The sequence below is a fragment of the Miniopterus natalensis genome, chromosome 5 (genome assembly GCF_054644295.1).
Source record: "Miniopterus natalensis isolate mMinNat1 chromosome 5, mMinNat1.hap1, whole genome shotgun sequence".
In the NCBI taxonomy this organism is placed as follows: Eukaryota; Metazoa; Chordata; class Mammalia; order Chiroptera; family Miniopteridae; genus Miniopterus; species Miniopterus natalensis.
The window spans coordinates 57,087,911-57,107,878 of record NC_142085.1 but is presented as its reverse complement, the minus strand read 5'-3'; the positions used below and the strand labels follow the sequence as shown (position 1 = coordinate 57,107,878).

The window sequence follows — 19,968 nt, the reverse complement described above, 5'->3', positions numbered from 1 at the left end:
AAAATGTGAAGGAAAGTGGAAAACTATTGGTTACTGCCTTAGAATGCCCTTCCTTAAGCCCTGTGCTATTTTCTGTTCCCTGCTCGGAAAGCTCTTGCCCAGCCCGTTTGCACAGCTGAGTCCTGCTCATTTGTCAAATTTCAGCTCAGATGCATGCCCCTGACTCTGAAAGATCTTGGCTGATCTCTCTCTTCATGGGTGCTCCTCTGCCCCATTGCCCTCTACTCTTGTGTATTTCTTCATGGCACCCTCAAGTTAGAGATGTAGATTTACTTCTTTGTTCGCTCATTTATTATGTGTTTCATTTCCTGAGACCAATACAATCCCAGGCACAAAGGCAGCATTATGTAATAATCCATGAATGAATGAATGAATGAATGAGAAACTGGAAGAAACTTGCATGACACTAATATGTAGGGTAATGTGTGTGTGTGTGTGTGTGTGTGTGTGTGTGTGTGTGTGTGTGTGAGAGAGAGAGAGAGAGAGATGCCTCCCCGCATGCTCCACCTCTAGAATCTTTAGGGAAACTGAGCTGGGCTTGAAGAAAGCATAGGGCTAAAGGAGAGGTGGTGGGGAGGGAGAGGAGCACATTCTAGGAGGAAAGCATGAACAGCAATGCGGAGGAGAGACTATTCGTGGGGGGTTCAATTTTGGTTGAGTGGAAGACTCATGTGGGAAATAGAGTAAAGAGAACATTTTTCGGGGGGAGGAAAGGGCAGTTGGTAGATGTCCGTAAATCCCAGACTAGGGAATTTGTGCTTTATCCTGTAAGGCAAGTGACATATACAAAGCTGTATTTTTCAGGAAGATTAATATGGCAGCAGGGTGTTTAGTTGGATTGAAAGAAGGAGAAATTGAAGGCCGGGAGCTAGTTAGGGATAGGCATGGAATTTGGCAATGAAAGGGAGCTTCTACACAAAGCTAGGGATATGTGTCTTTACCATGGTTCTGTAGCATTTTCCGAGCTATAATATGCCGTTGTTTGTTTGTTGCTCTAAGAGGAGAGTTTTGTTTCATTTGTAGTCTGAGGAGCTGGAGCAGTGGAGAAGAGATGGAAGCTATGAAAGGGTAAATCTGAGACACAGGTGACCCTCAGGAAAGAGGAGGGGATGGGATGAAAAGGCGAGGTGGAGGAGTAATTTGGGGAAAGGCAGAATGGCATCACTTCCCCTGAGGTGAATGAGGCACATAGAAGTTTCAGCTGCTAAAAGATAAGATGCAGGAGCTCGTGGATGGCCAGGCTGTCTCGGGGGGGGGGGGGGGGGGGGATGTCTGCATTAGTGAGCACGCTGTGTGAGGAGGTTTCACTGTGGGGGAGGCCACCAGTGAGAGGGGAATGTAAGGATCACCATGTAGCTAAGAGGGCCCAGTTGACATAAGAGGGCAGGGATTTGCATTGAGCCCACTCTGCATAATAATTCTATTTCTTTCACCCCTAAAGACAACTGTAGAGTGAATAAAAACTATACATGAAGTGGGAAATATGGAGAAGTCTAGTAGAATTCTAGAAGGAGAAGCACTAGCATGATCTACCATCCCAGGCTGGTTATGGGGGAAAGAGAAACCTGAAATGGGCTTAATGAGTTACAGATTGTCCGGAAGCAAAACCCAGGTGCCTGCACACACACGCATGCACACGCACACATGCGCCACAACTTCTATAACTTTTCAATCTGTTTAGACAAGGATCTCCTTCTTTCAATCCAACTAAACACCCTGCTGCCATATTAATCTTCCTGAAAAATACAGCCTTGTATACATCACTTGCCTTACAGGATAAAGCACAAATTCCTTAGTCTGGGATTTACGGACATCTACCAACTGCCCTTTCCTCCCCCCGAAAAATGTTCTCTTTACTCTATTATCCATATGAGTCTTCCACTCAACCAAACTTGACCCCCCCACGAATAGTCTCTCCTCCGCATTGCTGTTCATGCTTTCCTCCTAGAATGTGCTCCTCTCCCTCCCCACCACCTCTCCTTTAGCCCTATGCTTTCTTCAAGCCCAGCTCAGTATCCCCCTCCTTCAAAGGGTTTTTCTCATTAGCACTAACCTCGTGGGGACCACTTTCTGTCCAAACACTCACAATATTTAACAATCGTCCAACTCATTTGGTGTTCAGCACTAGAGTGTGAAGCTTTGCACTGATATTCATCGGCTGAGTGTATTCCTGGCAGCAACAATATCTTATGTTACACCTCTTTATAGCCCTCTTTCAAATTAGTCTTTAATGCTTTTTATAATGAAAACAAACCTGGTTAGTTAGAAGAGCTTTTGGGGGTAGGGTCTCTGAAAAACTACCGAAGTAAATTTCTAAGGTCTACACACAGGTGGTGAGTTGAACAGGAAGGCATATAGATTGTTTCTCCCTGTGGTACCTGGTAGAGGTTGGCGTTGCTATAAATATCCTCCCAGATTTGGTCATAGTTGCACTGATGAAAACCCGGGGAAGCCACAAAAGTTGGTTGAGCTGGAGCCAGCAGGACTGTCTTTGCAGCATGATCTTGGAGCACTTGCATTACTCGCTCAGGGCTGGAAATCTCGAGTAGAACAGAGAGGAGAAGGAATGGCTGGGAGAAGGGTTATTCCCTCCTTCTCAGCAAGAATTTGGTCATGTAAACATGAATAAGAAAGAAGCCCCAGGTGGGATTTTATTCAATTAAAAAATAAAATTTAAATCATGATTCCCTTAGGTATGTTCATCCATTCAACACTCTAAGTATTCAAATACACATAAGAGCACATTCAAAATTCTGTTACAACTCCCTACGTATAATAGCAGGGGGGCCCCCACAAATGTTGTGGCACCAATGAAATGATAAACACCCATCTGTTTGGAGTACAAACTGTCTGCAGTTAGGAAGCTGCCAGGAGATGGAGGAGAAGGCAGCTGGGTAGTGTGAGGAAAGCACAGGCTTTGTAAGGACACAGACCTGGGCTTTTATCCCTGCTGGAACCCGGGCTTTTCAACGCATAGCAGGACAAGTCAACCTAAAAATAACACTAATGATGTCTCTCCCAGGATCACTGTAAAAATGCCTGGCATGTAGCAGGTGCTGAATAAATGTTCCTTCTCCTCTTCTGGAGGTAAAAAAATGAATAATTCCAGAGCTGAACTTCTACTTCAGTGATACACATACTACCATATTTTAATCACTTTATTATCACAAGGAACTTCAGAGATCATTTCGTTCAATCACTATCAAAATCTCAATGGCATTTTTTTTTGTAGAGTGGACAAATTTATCCTAAAATTCATATGGAGTCTCAAGGGACCCCAAATAGCCAAAATAATTTTGAAAAAAATGGAAAAAATGGAATGACTCATACTTCCTGATTTTAAAACATACTACAAAGCTACAATAATCAAGATGGTGAGGTATTGGCATAAATTAGACATATGGTCCAGAGGACTAGAATACAGAGCCTAGAAATAAACCCTCAAGTATGTGGCCAAATGACCTAAGACAAAGGTACCAAGATTACTCAATGGAGAAGGGACAGTCTCTTCAACAAATGGTGCTAGGAAAACTGGATACAACACGCAAAATAATGATGTTGGACCCTCATCTTACACCATATATACAAAAAATAACTCAAAATGGATTAAAGATCTAAACACAAGACCTAAAACTATAAAACTCTTAGTAGAATACAGGGGGAAAACTTCATGATACTGAACTTGGTGATGATTTCTTAGATATGCTACCAAAAGCACAGGCTGGAAAAAAAAAAAAGGTGAAAGTAGACAAATGTGACTACATCAAACTTATAAACTTCAGTGCATCAAAGGATACAATTAACAGTAAAAAGGAAACCCATGAAATGTGAGAACATATTTGCAAATATATATCTGATTAATATGTTTGGAGTTAATAACCAGAACATATAAAGAACTCCTACAACTCAACAACAACAAAAAACAACCCAATTAAAAAATGGGCAAAATATTTAAATAGACATGTCTTCAAATATGATATGCAAAGTCCAAAAAACATATAAAAATATACTCAAAATTACTGATCATCAGAGAAATATAAACCAAGATCACAGGGAGATATCACTTCATACCCTTTAGGATGGCTAGTATTAACAAAAGAAAAGAAAAGAATAATGAGTGTTGGTAAGGATGCAGAAAAATTGAAATGCTTATACACTGTTGGTGAGATTGTAAATGCTGCATGTGCTATGGAAAATACTATGAAGCTGCCTCAAAAGTTAAAAACAGAATTACCTTCTGATCCAGCAAGTCCACTTCTGGGTATATATCCAAAAGAATTGAAGGCAGGGTCTCAAACACATTCATGTATCCATATTCATAACAGCGTTATTCACAATAGTCATGAGTTGGAAGCAACCCAAATGTCCATTAGCAAATGAATAGATAACCAAATGTGGTGGATACATACAAAGACATATTATTCAGCCTCAAAAATGAAGGAAATTCTGACATATCTAACAACATGGATGAACCTTGAGGACATGATGGCGGGTAAAATAAACCAGTCAATAAACAAAAAAGACAAATATTATATGATTCTACTAATGTGTAACTAATATGTAGTACCTAGAGTAGTAAAACCCATTGAGACAGAAAGTGGAATGGTGGCTGCCAGGGGCTAGGCGGCAGGAGGAGTGAGGAGCTATTGTTTAATGGATACACAGTTTCAGTTTTGCCAGGTGAAAAGCATTCTGGAAATGGATGGTGGTGATGGCTGCACAGCAACAGGGATGGATGTAACACCACTGAACTGTACCATTAAAAATGGTTAAAATGGTAAATTTAATGTTAAGTGTATTTTACCACAAGTTAAGAAAAAAGGAAAAAATAATATAGAAAGGCCATGTACCCTTTACTTTGCTTCCCTCATTGTTAACATAGTGCAAAACTACAGTATCAGCCTGGATACTGACAGTGATACAACTGAGGTGTAGAACAGACCCTGCAAGAATCCTTCCTGTTACCCTTTTGAAGCTACACTCCTTTCCCTTTCCCACCATCTCCCTTTAACCCCTAGAATTCATGAATCTGTTCTCCATTTCTATAGTTATCTGTTCTCATTCCAAGAGTGTTGTATAAATTAACTCAGACAGTCTTTACAGGATTGACTCTTTTTACTCATATAGTTCTTTAGAGATTTATCCATGGTCATGGGTATATCACTAGTTTGTTCCTTTTTATAGCTGACTGCCATTCCATGGTATGGATGTACCAGAATTAGTTTAATTAGAAGAGACAGAGTTTCAGTTTTACGAAATAAAAAAATCCTGGAGATCTGTTTCACAACAATGTGAATATACTGAACACTACTGAACTGTACACTCAGAATGGTTAAGATGATAAATTTTATGTTAAGTGTTTTTTACCACAATAAAAATGAGATAACTTAGTCTAATTTTTTGTTTCACAGACGAAGAAACTAAAATTCGAGGAGGTTATATGGCTAGACCAATATCACCCAGAAACTTAGTGCTAAAGCGGGACTAAAATTCAGCTCTTGACAACCGCTGCTCTCTACTGAAAGCTAACAGGATTATAAAAGTTTGCTCGCTCTAGAATGACTAGAGCGAGCATTCCAAACAAAGCCTTCATAGTGAATTCATGGCCAACATTTTGAAAGGGAAAGAAAATTCAATTTTCTGAGAACAATTTTAGCAAGAATTTTATCTACAAGGGAATATGGTTATTTTCTTACCTTCAAAAACTTTGCTTGGAGTTGCATTAATACATCTATTCTTCTCCATTCTTTTAGTTTGGTCAAAAGCTTCTTTTGCCAAGGATCACATTTCGGCTTAATCTAGTGGATAAACATGTTCACACAAAGTTACAACATAACAGAATGGTTCTCGACAAAAGTTGCAAGCAAAGACACTCAAGGACCTTCTGAAAAGGAATCTGGCCTCAGTGCTAGAAAGTTTACTAGAGCATGTGAGGCCTTGGGAAGGGTCTGTGTGGGTTCACAGATCTGTGGAGGGAGACTACTGGTGCCTGATCTATAGACGTAGTAGCTCCATCAGGGATGACAGAGCACCATCCATGAACAGAAGGTACCCTAAATCCATCAGGTTGGACATTGCACTTGATCTATGGGGCAAGAGAAGTTCACTCACAAAGACTCCTTGTGACTCCACATGTAAAACCTTTCACGTTAACAAGCTAAATTTCAAAAATTAGTTCTATGGCTAAATCAATCAATCAATCAATAAATGAATAACTCTCTAAATTTATTTCTAGTTCTAACTCCAGCTTATATCCAACTCTCTCCTTGATACCTATATTTAGATGGCAAGTGTAACAATCTAAAAGAGAAGGTCTGGCTTCCCCTACACCGACCACCTATTTGCTCAAGCCCTGGACTTAGGAGTAATGATCTCTCTCCTTTCCTTCCACCCATCTTCATCACATAAGACTTTTCTTTCCTTCATAATACATGAAAATACATAATACATGAATACATAATACATGAACAATGATCAGGTCCTCATTATTCATGGATTTCGTATTTGTAAACTCACTTTACTCACTAAAATGTATTTGTAACCCCAAAATCAATACTGGCAGTTTTCCTGCTCCTTTGTGGACATGCACAGATGGTGAAAATTTGAGTTGCCCAGCTCCACATTTCGAGCTGAGGTCAAACAAGGCAATATTCTGCCTTCTTATTTCAGCCCTTATACTATAAACAAGTGTCCTCTCATGGTCTATTTAGTGCCCTGTTTTTATGCTTTTGTGCTTTTTGGTGGTGATTGCACTGTTTAAAATGCCCCCGAAGCACAGCACTGAAGTTCAGCTTACTGTTCCTAAGTATGGGAAGGTAATGATGTGCCTTATAGAAGAAACACCTGTTTCAGTAAACTTCGTTCAGGCATGAGTTATAGTGTTGTTGACCACGAGTTCAATGTTAATCAATCAACAGCACATATTAAATAGTGTCTTTAAACAAAAACCCACATAACACAAGTTGATGAACCTAACCCTGTATTTCCCCTATGAGCAATGGTTCAGTATTAATTCAGTATTTGTGGCAACTTTATAGAACATAATTACCCCAAACAACAAGAATCTATTGTACTTATCACTACCTAAAATCATTTCATTTAATCTGCTAACTTATTTATTGCTTGTGAATTGTGTATCTCCAGCTCCAAGGGCCATGCCTAACACACAGTATATAGTCAGTCAATAGTTTTGTACTAAAAAGCTGGATTTACACAAATCAATTATACCTTCAGGTGTTATCTTTGTTGTTGCCAAGTAGGCAAGATCATTAACAACATGAAGGGATTCTGACCCAACAGAGAGGGGTACAGTGTGGGGAATTTCCAGAGAAGGCAAACAGCATGGCTAACTCCAACATAGACCCGAGGCAGGGAGGAGCTGGGGTTTCCTGGCCCACAAGGCCAGATTCTCTGAGCTGCCGCTCCTGAGGATAGGAAGGCACCTACGCTTTGTCCTGGGGGCAATCTTCTGAGGGAATGGGGAGAGGGGACAACAGGGACCTGATGGGCCTGGTGCTGCCAGCTGGCCTGGCCTGCTAGGAGGGTACTTTGTAACAGTGTTGACATCACTGACAGGTAGGACTCCATCACCAAAGTCTTCTTACCTTTATGAAGGAAATCCAGTTGTCTCTCTTTTTCAAGGTCATCCCAGGTCCTGCCAAACCCAAATTCTCCACTTTAGCTTTCCCAACATCATAGTCTGGAAATGTTTGCATTCTCTGTTGCTCTATGAAGATGCTTTGAAATTTTTGGGAAACCTAAACAGGATAAAGGAGAGAGTAGAAACCAGAAAAAAAATGTGTCAGATTGTAGCCAATTTCAAAAACAGCTACTGAATACCTTTGAAACTAATTCATAAAACATGGCTCTATGACAGGACCTTAAATGTATATACCTGTGAGGCACATGCATTCAGTCAGCTCATTACTGTAATTGTGTGTGTGCTTTATTTGTTCTGAATTTCTGCTCCAAATATTGGAAATCATGTAACATATTTCTTTATATGTATTTTGAGCCAGACCCTAAAAGGGATCTAGATTTGGGAATACATTCACTTTTTCTGGCCACTGGGCAAACTAGAAAATCTCAGGGTTAGGTAAATCCTGCTCCCAGAGGCCTGACCAGGATGTTGCTAGAGAAAAGGGTCCAGATACTAGAATCCTTTAATGTACCTCAGCCAGCCCCTCACATCTCACTTTCAGACTGAGGTTACCAGTGCTTTCTGTGACATAGCTTCCTAATGCCAGAATGCCAACACTTCCTCCCTTCTCCAGAGTGGGCCCGGGCCCACCGAGCCTGTGGTAGCGCCTTTATCACTGATTGCACTGGCCACACTGTGTCATGATTTCCTCGCTACATGATAAGCTTCTTGAGGGCACAGGCTAGGAACTTCAAGAACCTACCACATGGTGATGGTCGTACAACAATGTGAATGTACTGAATGCCACTGAACTGTACACTCAGAAATGGTTTAAAATTGTATGTTATGTATATTTTATTACACACACACACTGAATCTACCACAGTGCTGGCACATACTAGGCCTTCAACAAAGGCTCTGGAATAACAGAGAATTCAATGAGTCACAGAGCTGAAGATTCCTCCAGTTAATGCTGGTACCTCCCAGGCTACGCTATTTAATACTGTTGCTCCTAGCCATGTGTAGCTTTTTAACATTTAAATGTAAATTCATTAAAATGAAATAAAATATAAAATTTGGTTCCTCAGTTGGGCTACCCACATTTCAAGTACCCATAACCACATGAGATTAGTGGTTAACATACTCGACAGACAAGGTACAGATCATATCCCTCAGTGTAGGAAGTTCAGTGAGACAGTGCTAGACTAGGTCTGGGGTGCAAACTTTTTCTTTTATTGAATATAAAGCATTTTGCCAACAGGAAGTTTATTGCAACACATTCTGAGAATCGAGTGGCTTTTAGACACTAGACAACTCCACCATGACAATTTCCCAAATCTTGGCTACATTTATATCATCTACTATAGACTGTAACTACCCTTTTCTTTAAATCCTGTAGAAAAATAAACCCTACAAGCCCTCTGGGTTGGAGAGTCAATGGTGCCATTAATCTCACAGAGAGCAAGTTAAACCACTAATCTAAATCTCAACTATTACTATTGTATTTTATCACTCTAACAATGGTGGCATATAAATATCCAACTTTGTGGCAAATACTATTGCTTTCTTTCATGAACACCTATATTTGAATTAAGAAAGAGTCTATCAAGTACCAACGAAAAAAGTTCTATTTCCTTAGCAGCATCCCTTAGCTCCTCCACGTCATATGGGATATTGAAATGGGAGAGCAGGAGCCTCAGCTGAGGTTTCAGTTCTTCTGTTTCTGTCATGTGTTGGGGCAGGACACAAGCAGCTTCAGTTCTTGTCGACCCTAAAAAAATCCAAAATCAAGAGCATTAAGGCCAATGAAAACCAGAAAGGAAGAGAAATGGGAGAGTCCTTTGAGATAACTGGGGAAGGGCCTTCCCTGTGATGGGAAGGGCCATTTTGCTCCTTGCCTACCCTCCTATGCCACAGTTTACAGAGTGCACCACACTGGGCCAGGCCTATTTGACAAACTCTTGGTTCTGGCTTTCTAAGTGAGGTAGTCAGGACCCTCTCCCCCTTCTCACAGCCTGCAAGAGAAAGAGAGCAGACCCTTGGGGAAATGACTTAGTGGGAGTAGAACTGCCTATGCTCCTTCACAGTAAACAAACAGTACGATTTATAAATTAACCAACAAATTAGAAGAAGGCGAGAGCCTTCACCGCCTTGCGCCTGCTCACTCCAACTCATGTCTACAAGCACCCAGTCTGGACTCTCCTTTGAGATGCCATCTCTGATTTCCCACTGAGCTGGCTGCCTCTCCAGATGCACCAAGTCCCTACCCTAAGCAAATACATCACTCAGAGAAACCCGATCAGTTTTCCTGGACATCTACAACACAAGGTAAGGGCAGGAAGGCTATTGATTCAGATAAGGAAAGTCTTTAAAAATCATGTAATATTGAAAATGAAAGAAATCTTAGAGATCACTTAATCTGAAAAGTTTATTTTGAAGATGGGTAAATTGATGGCCAAGGAGATAAAATGACCTAAACTTGCAGCCCAAAGTGAGACCACAGCAGAAACAGGTCTAGAGCTCAGTCTCCCCACTTCAAGTTCATTGCTTCCCCCCCCTCTTAGTTTGTTAGTTATAAAGATGGAGATAATAATGTCTAAGAGAAGTGTTTGTAATTTTTTTCCGTGAGAAATTACCAAATTAACACTTATTTATTAAGAAGATGTAACTTTTTGGTATATAGAAAAATTTCAAGCGAGATCATGTGACAAAACAGCACTTGAACAGCACATGTGGAAAATCACCATCTCCTTCTCTCCACATTACTCTGGGAGAAAGAAGAGTAATTTCTTACCTGAAATGCTGGTATCCACAGGGCCTGGAGATGCAGAACCCTGGATGTCAGGATTGTTGTCATTGACATGGACCTTTTCATTTTCCTGACCAACCTCAGAGACTTCATCAACAGCCACACTCAGCACGTTGGAGATGGGCAAATACTGGAAGGCCTACAGGACACAACCAAGAGACTGCATGTCAACTCAGTTCTCACAGAAGCTTCCAGAATTTGGTTCAGGAGCAGCACTTTGCTTTGACAGAGGAGGGAGAAGTAGAGCTGGGCCTCAGTAACCTGCCCAATCATAAGAGGCAAAATCTAGAGCTGGGAGGCCCAGCACTATCACCAACTCTCAGTTACCTTAACCTCTAGGCAGGTCTACATTGATCAAGTACTCATAATGGACAAGGTACTGTGTGAGGTGGCAGGAATATAAAGTTGGATAAGGCATGGACCAACCTAAAGAGTTCACAGTTTAGTGGGGGGGCCAAGACTTATGAGCAGGTCATTACTATACCATGTGACTGGGGAGAGATGACTCAGAGGTCAACCCCACAGTGACTGATTGGGAAGGAATAACATCAAGGTGATGGTCAGGTTTCTGGTTTGGGTAACTCTGTGGTTGGTGGTATCAGTGAGATAAGGTGTAGAGGAGTAGGAAAAGATTTAGGTGGCATGATCATGTGACTCCTTTTTGGTCCTCTAGCTTGGGTTAGAGCCTCTTCTCTGTCACTCTCTTTACCCTGTACTTACACTTATTCTATTTTTTTTTATTTTTTTTATTTTTATCACAGTGTATTTCAGTTGGCTATTGCCCATTTTCCTAACATACTGGGGACCCAGTTACTTTTCAGGAAAGACTATATCTTCCTCACATGGCCCAGGACATATACTTGGCATATATTAGATCCTAATTAGATATTGTTGAATAAAAAGATTTACATTGAAGAGCATAAATCCTGAACAAGATGATGAAAACAAGGACTTACAGAGTGAATATGAAATAGTACAGCGGAGACATCTTTGAGAAAGCTAAATTAATGGTTCCAAAAGAAAAAATTGAAAAGAGAAGAGCTAGTAAGCCATTGTTTTCCTGTCATTTGTAGGGCAGGTGGAATACAAAAACTAACAATCCAAAGCTAGGGGTCAGGTGTGAGCAAACAACATGCTGGCCATGCTGGGAGGGCACTGCGTCAACACAAAGCTGTGCTTTACGTACCTGCAGGTAGTGGTGAATGGTCTTGAGTGAGTGTAGGTGACACACTAACCACTTTGTATAAATAGTCAGGTCTTCCTGCTTCACTAAGCTAGGAGGGTTGCTTTTTCCCATAAGGAAGTTTTCTCGGGCAACAGACAGTCTGTCAGCTCTCTGAAGGGCATCACTGTGCTCCTGCATAATGTAGGCCACTTGCTTCTGTTTAAGAGATGCAAAGACAGAATTTGGTTATGTGCAGCCTTATTGTCTTGTATCATTTGCATCCAAGCATAGGGCAATACTGTTTGGAGGCCAAATAAGGGGTTCTTGGAGTATCAAAATGCTTTAATATTCTGAATTTGGCTGACGACAGTGGGCACATTCTTAGGATTTTGAAGGAGAGAGACTCCAGCAAAATGTCAGTGCGTAAGGATGTTTGGTAACTGGAGTTGACTTCTTTGCTTTTTAAAATATATATATATATCTTTATTGATTTCAGAGAGGAAGGGAGAGGGAGAGAGAGAGAGAGAGAAACATCACTGATGAGAGTCATTGATCGGCTGCCTAGCCCGCAACCCGGGCACGTGCCCTGACCAGGAATCGAACCCCGATCTCCTGGATCCTAGGTCGATACTCAACCACTGAGCCATGCCCAGCCAGGTGACTTCTTTGCTTTTTATCTATAGTAGAGCAGGATAAATCTATGATGAAAAATTCATTTTCTATCATGTAAAGCTTCCTTCAAATCTTATTTGTAAAAATAGGTACATTATCATCCTCCACAGATGGAGCAGGCATCCATTAGTTCCTTCCCCATCTTTAGCCATGACTTTTAAAAAACGGACAAGTTACACTGTTGGTGAGAACGTAAACCAGTACAGTTATTATAGAAAACAGTATGGAGATTCCTCAAAAAATTAAAAAATATATGGGTATATATTTGAAGGAAACAAAATGAGTATCTCAAAGAGATACCTGTATTTCCATGCTCACTGCAGCATTATTTGCAATAGCCAAGATATGGAAACAACCTAAAAGTCCATTGATGGATGAATGGACAAAAAAATGTGATACATATATATGTATATATATATGAATATTATTCAGCCGTGGGAAAGGAAATCCTAAAATTTGCAACAACAGAGAAAGACAAACACTGTATAATCTCACTTATATGTGGAATCTAAAAAAAACACCAGTTGAATTCATAGAAGCAGAGTAGAACAGTGGTTACCAGGGTCTGGGGGGGTGAGGGGAATGGGGAGATGTTAGGCTAAGGATACAAATTTGCATTATATAGGATGAATAAGTCTAGAGATCTAATGTATAGGCATGATGACTATACTTAATAAAAATGCATTGACAAGACATTTTGTTTCATATGAAAAATAGGCCACAGGTTCTATTCATGGGCTTCCTAACTTACCTTGTAAAGAGAATAAAGTTGCTCCATGATCTTACTGTGCTGGCAAAATCTCTTCCACCTAAGCATGTGTAAATATTTACTCAGGGCCAGCTGGGTAATTCTCTCTGTATAATGCTGTAACAACAACGACGACGACAAAAATTAACACAGAATACAGTTATAATAGGAAGACTGAATTAAATCTTAAGAACACTAACAGTAGGAAAATTGGTCTCAGGTTATTTGGGAAAGATAGATTTTTCTAAATGAAGATCATAAAATTAAAAAAAACCTGGCTGAAGATACCATTTGCATTTAAATAAAGCAAGTAGGCATTTCTAAATCTACATGATCTGTTGCCAACCCAACAGATTATAGTTTCATTTATCAGTTAGCAGTTTTAGTAGTCACATAAAAGCCTGTAAATCTGTCTAAAGCTGAGCTTAAAATTTCTTAAAAACTGAAGTTATGAGTCTAAAATACAAAGCACATTACAGGTAAGATTATAGCTTTTAAACTTAGGCCAGAAATTTTATTTCTACTGAAAAGTAATTAAATAAATCAACACTTTTTAAAAAATGTTTTATTTCTGATAATAAAAACAATACTGGCTATGATGGAATAAGTAAGACCAGACTTACCTTTCCATCATAAACTACTAGAAAATAGGTTATAGTGCACAAGACAACTGCTTTCTGATGTGGGACAACAGTCAATGCAGGACTGTGGTTCTTGAGAGAAACTAATGAGGTAAGTGCTATAATAACCTTGGTTTTCTGCCTGAAGAAGGCAATTTCTGAACCATGGAGAAGGAAAGGGAATCCTAAGCACAGCATAGTGGTTTCTCTGAGTTAAAGAGAAGCGAAAGTTTGGGAAGCTGAGTCAGCTAGAGTTTGCAGGGCAGAGTACTGGAGAAGGGGAAGTTACCCAGGGAAAGGGCTCCAGAAGTCTGTATAGAGAGTCCTTTCAGTTTTCTGCTATTAAGCTGTGGATACAGAGGGTAAAACCCCATGAGGCTGTGCAGAGAATAACTGATTAGGGAATTGTAAACTGAACAGTTTTCAGAGTTCATACTGGGCTAGGAAATGTTCAAGTGCCAATCAGACAGAGTGAAGAATGCTCACTGAACACCCGGTGCATGCAGTGGAGACGTCAGAGAGGTCACAACTTAATAATAAAGATAAACTATCCCTAGAGGAAAGGTTACTCTAAACATGCATTAACAAAGCTTAGAATCAAGCCTTGAAAGTATAAAACTGATCTACAACTTAATTGTCTGCCAGAATAAAATCAGCATTCTATAACGTGAAATTGCAATGTCTCGTGTCCAAAAATATTGCTAGACATGCAAAAAAGTAGGGGAATATGACCCATAAGCAGGAGAAAAAGGAATGAAGCAAAACAGACCCAGAAATGGCACCAGTGATGAAATCAGCAAAAAAAAAAAAAGTACTTTAAAAGAGTTTATATTAATATGCTCAGTATATTCAACATAAGGAGAAAAATTTAAAATATAAAAACAATCAAATAGAACTTCTAGAAAGAAAACTACAATACGTGAAATCAAAAAGCTGTTGGAATTGAAAGCAGGTTGGATAGTGAAGAAGAAAAGGTTAATGAACTTGAAGATACAGCAATAGAAACTATAAAATGAACCTTTGAGGGGGAAAAAAGAGACTGAAAACATATTAACAGAGCCTCAGTGACTTATGGAACAATAAGAAGTGATTTACCAATGTGTAATTGGAGCCCCAGAATGAGGGATGGGGAGAGAAAATATATTTGAAGAAATAATGGTTAAATTTTTTTTTTAAATTGATGAAAATGATAAGATCCAAATCCAAGAAGTTCAACCCACTCCAAGCAAGAGAAACACAAAGAAAACCTCATCAAGGAACATCCTAAACAAATAGCTTAAGCCATTAAGAGAAAATCTTAAAAGCACCCCGAGAACAAAAGGACACCTGTTAGGAAATGAAAATGACGCAAAGAGAAGACAGTGGAACAACACCTTTTAAGTGATAAAGGGAAAAATTATCAACATATAATTCTATATGGAACAGAAATATTTTTCCTAAAAGGAAGGCAAGTAAACACTTTTTTTTCAAAAAAACAAAGACAGAGAATTTGTCCCTGGCAGATCTGCACTATGAGAAGTGTTAAAGCAAGTTCTTTAGGCAGAAAATAAATGATATCATAAAGAAACCTTAGGCCCTGCCAAGGTTTCTCAGCTTCAGCACTGTTAGCATTTGGGACTGAATAACTCCTTGTGGTGGAGGTTGTCTTGTGCATTGTAGGATGTTTAGCAACATTCTTGGCCTTTTCTCACTAGATGTCAGTAGCAACCCGCTCCCCTCCCCAAATAATGACAAATAAAAAACGTCTCCAGCTACTAATATCCGCCTTTTCCTTCTCTCCAATAAGAACCACTGGTTTACACAAAGGAACAAAGAGTGCCAGGAATGACAGGTCAAGAGAATCTTGGCTGAAATAATGACAGCAGTTTAACTTGCAAATGGAATCTCAACATCTTTTGTTTCTTTGTGATGCATTTATTAATCACTAACTAGTTAAAAAATTAATTTGCATGCATAATAAGGATATAACATATAACACAAGTGTAAATAACAATGAACTTTAAAAATCAAAACAATACGTGCTTATTGTAGAAAATTTAGAAAGTATATAAAAGTTAAACAAGGACATTCACCCAAAGACAGTGATTACTAACATTTTGGTCTATGTCTTTTAAGTGACTTATCTCTACATTATGTCACCATTAGTATCACACACACATACTCATTTTATTAACTAATATTACATAACAATATAAATATTCCTTATGCAAAAAATGTTCAGTGGCAGAACAACATTCTATCAAGTACCACACTGCTTTTCTTAACTTTCTCCTATTATTAGACATTTGGGTGTTTTTCCACTTTTCTTAGTATAATGTTACAATAATAATCTTCATGGAAAATGTTTTTCCCCATGTTGTGAGTTATTTTCCTAAGACAGGGTTCCAGAAATATCTTCCCTAGGTCAGCTAACACCTTGCTGAGGACCGAAACTGCCCAGTCAATGCTGTATTGCCTCCTAATACCAGCACAGGCAGTAATCAGTAGAAACGTAGTCAACCGTTTAGTGACTGACTTCACCATGGCCTGGTTTCTAACAAAGAGGGGCATTTACAGTAACCAAGTTCTGCAAACCACACATGTAGAGAAAAGCCTACCCTGGCCCAAAGATATACCAGAAAGCCAGCTTTGTTCACACATTTCTCCTAGATTCCAGACCTCTTTTTCAACGTGCAAAATGACTTACCTGCAAGAGAAGCAAAGGTAAATTGTCAGGAGTGTACTCTCTTCTTAGGCAGCTCTCTAGCTCCCTCTGCATGACATCGGCTTGAATGACAAGGGGCTTTGCCTCGGCCACCTGAACTCCGGGCAGCCGCAGGCAAACAGAAGGAAACAAGGAAACACAACTATCAACGGTTATGACAGAGAATGACTTGAAGTTTCCGACAGCTTTTACACAACACATTATGCGAATATACTTAAATTTCTAAAGAACAGATTTTAACATCACAAATCAAGGAACCATCACAAAAATCAGATATCCCCAAAGAAGTAGCGGCCCCACCTGACCCAGCAGTGAGCTGAGTATTGGGTTGCTTTGTTCTCAGAACCACTGTCAGTAACATCGGCTCTTTGCAAAAATAAACTTTTTCTGAAAAGAGTTTCCAACAAGTTAGCAAAATCTAACTTATTGATGTATTGAAATATCTCACTCTCCTACTCACCTGTAAAGTTTTCTTTAGGGCCAGTTCTCTTTCTCTTCTGTAGTAAGAAATGTCCTTTGGTATTCGAACAGAGCTACAGAAAGATTTGTGTAATAGAAGCTGTAATTATAGAAGCTGTAATAGATTGGGTTATAGGTAGGCCCTGATTAATCTGTAACTTCTCACAACTCTTTCCAATAAGTATATATCATACTGGGTTGTTGCAGCCAAGCAAAGGCCATGCTTCTGTCTTAGAATCTCTCTTATATATACCTCATGTTTGCTAAACCTTTTCCCAGGCCAGTTTTTCTCTCCTTCTTCCCACACAAACACAGTCTTCCCTTCTACCCCTGCCTTACCCTCCCTGTTTCCAACTCCAGAATACAGAGAGAGGCACAATAGTGAGGAGTCTTCTTTCTCCCACATGTATTTCTTCCAGTAACTTAGTATCTAACAACTACACTACTCATCAGACCTATACCTCACCCCAGTTGACAGATCAAACCAGTATCTTGTAATTTAAACAAAATGTTCTTATGAAGTTCTTGCTCAGTTTTCTGGAGGTGAAAAGGGCCCTTAAGTATCAAACATTAACTACTTTGGAAATTGTTTTAACCAAACTTTCTGCTTCAGAAAAATTATTTATCCCTAGGAAAAACTTAGCAGAAGCGCCTGCTTCATCAGCCTGGGGGACTGCTGTCCAAGCCATGTCATGAGAGGGTTGTTTGCACCATGGGCTCTGACACATGGAGGCACAAGCTGCACTTGGGGGGCCAGTCATGAGAGGGGGGGCCCTGGGTCAGGAAGAGAGGAGCTCTTTCCATCTGGTATAAGATGCACCCCAAGGTTTGGCAGCTTTGGGAACATCAGGGGACAGCAACCCTGGTGCAATGTCACTTTCTTAGGATGGGACTTTGCAAACATTGGCAAGAGAGCCACAGCAGGTAGTTCTGAGAAACCACCTCAAGATCTGAGGGGGGTCGTAGGCAGTATAATTTAGGTTAATGTTGTTCATTTGATCTATCAGTCCCCGCGGAAACGTTTTAAGGAAGGTGAAATGAACTGTTAGTTTGCCAGAAGTTTCCCCACTGGAGGCCGTGGTCCTGGGGAAAAGGCGGTGGTCCTGGGAAAAGAGCAGCAGGCTGACTGTCAGGAGGCCCCTCCGCCACATGGGCCTCAGCAACCCATTGGGCTATTTGCGTTGAATTTCCAGCTGAATTAGAAATAATGCCTCCTCTATCTCCTCACATCCTGGCTTTGATGAAAAAACAAGGCAAGTTTTGAAAGGGCCTTGAAAGTAAAAGTGTTAATAAATCGAAGGAATGCTTTCTGTGATTACTGGGTACCTGCATCCCGGCTGCAGCCTCATGGAGGTGGAGAGGCACAAATCAGCTAGAACCGGGACCAGCTAAACAGGCCCTCAGGGAAACGGAAGAAACCCACCCCTTCCCTGCGCTCTCGTCTTCTAATTCTTTGGCACGCTGAGAGATTGGGTGGGGTCCTGCGTTTAGCTGCCCCAACCCTTTTTTACACAGATCATGTCCTTCCTCTGAGTTAACATCAAAATGCCTCTGAATGACCTAAAAGAGACCAGTGAACATAAGTGCTCTGTACATCCGCCCACTAAGGGATTCACTCACGTGTTCATCAAGCATTGTTCTTGCAACATTCGTTCATTTATTCATTCAGCAAGCGTCTGTGAAGCACTTAACAACTACCATGGCCTGGGCTTTAGAGGGGGAAAATGCGAAAACAGAAAAAGAAGAAAGATGACCAAGGGACAGTTATCCTCCAGTTTTCAGTGGGTTTTCGTCTCATGGTGAGTGAGACTGCCAGAGTGCCGATCAGGAATGGGCATTCTCCGTTTTCTTTGGACTCTAGAATCTAGCAAGACAACTAGCAAACAAAAGGTGCTCACTATGTATTTGTTGGATTAACAGTTAGTTCTTTTAGGTGCAGTGTTCGGTGGTTTGGGGGAGTAGAAAAATACAGGTACTCAGAGATTTCCCACTATTGAGGAAGCCTTTCTCATCACAATGTACATCAGGGAACCACTTGCCTGGCACTCTGATACTTAAGTTGTAACAGTAGCAGCACCTGATCCTTGCAGGGTGTTTTCCAGTTTTCAAAGTGCTTTAACACGCATTATCTCAATTGATCTTTATAAGGCAGACAAGGTACATATTTTTAACCTCATTTTTTCAAATAAAGAAACCAAAGTTGAGAGAAATGATGACTTCCATGGTCCCATTACCTTTCTAGTTCATCACACAATCCTTGATCTGTGATGAAAGATCTGTGTGAATCCTTCACACACCAAGGGCTTTAACTACCAAAGTATAAAACACACTAAATACTGGTTCTTTAGAATCATCTCTGGAAGGAAATGCTAATGCACCTACTTACTGCTTCCTCTCCTGATCTTCCCTCCCCAAACTTCATCATCTACATTGTGTTTACTCAGCTACTCAACCTAATGGAGTCCTTATAAGTGTTCCTCCTGATCAACTATGACAGTAACAGAAACAGAGGGATATGAAGGTCCTGGCCCATGTCACTTGTCACTCAGGGGCTGATCTGGCTACCCTGTTTCTCTAAAAGAATGGAATTGCTATCATTGGCAGCATTTACCTGAAGAATAGTTCCCAATAGAACATCATTTTGCAGAATTCACTACCAAATATCTAGCATTATTTCAGTTTTGAAATTTCTCATCAAAATCAAGGTGAAAATCAATTAAAATATTATTGGAGAAAATGAGGTCTTTTTTTCATTGAGTATGATTTGTATAATAGCTTCTGGGACTTTAAGACAACGATATTTGTGAAACCTAAGAGCACTTTTCCACTTTCTTTGACAGGACATTGCCTCTAAATGCCTTGACAATTCTGGTATATAAGAAAACCTTAAGGACAGCAGTCAAGGCTGAGCTTAAGATAATGCCAATTGCCCAAGTAAAAAGGGGGGCTAATGGAGATTATGGGGTGCTAGTGGAGGTTAAAGACCCTAAAGACCTTTGAGCTGCCACTATTTACCTGTAAGCTCTTTGAGCTGTTCCCAGCAGGGTCCCCTGTACTTCTATCTCAGACTTCAGTTCAGTCAGTTGCACAGCCAGTTCTTTCTCCAACATCTGGACCCTTTCTGTGGAAGTGATCTTATAAATGTCATCCAT

The 19,968-nt window shown here is 40.2% G+C and overlaps 1 protein-coding gene across 1 annotated transcript in view; it reads right to left on the bottom strand.

Moving 5' to 3' along the window:
- The window catches only part of LOC107540679 (uncharacterized), a 127,653-nt gene extending 107,685 nt beyond the window's left edge, over positions 1–19,968 (bottom strand). Inside the window, 10 exon segments of the mRNA XM_087817767.1 lie at positions 2,379–2,540; positions 5,697–5,798; positions 7,605–7,757; positions 9,253–9,410; positions 10,434–10,587; positions 11,635–11,829; positions 13,037–13,150; positions 16,340–16,450; positions 16,818–16,890; positions 19,832–19,968. Of these exon segments, the coding sequence (XP_087673893.1) occupies positions 2,379–2,540; positions 5,697–5,798; positions 7,605–7,757; positions 9,253–9,410; positions 10,434–10,587; positions 11,635–11,829; positions 13,037–13,150; positions 16,340–16,450; positions 16,818–16,890; positions 19,832–19,968 (1,359 nt within the window).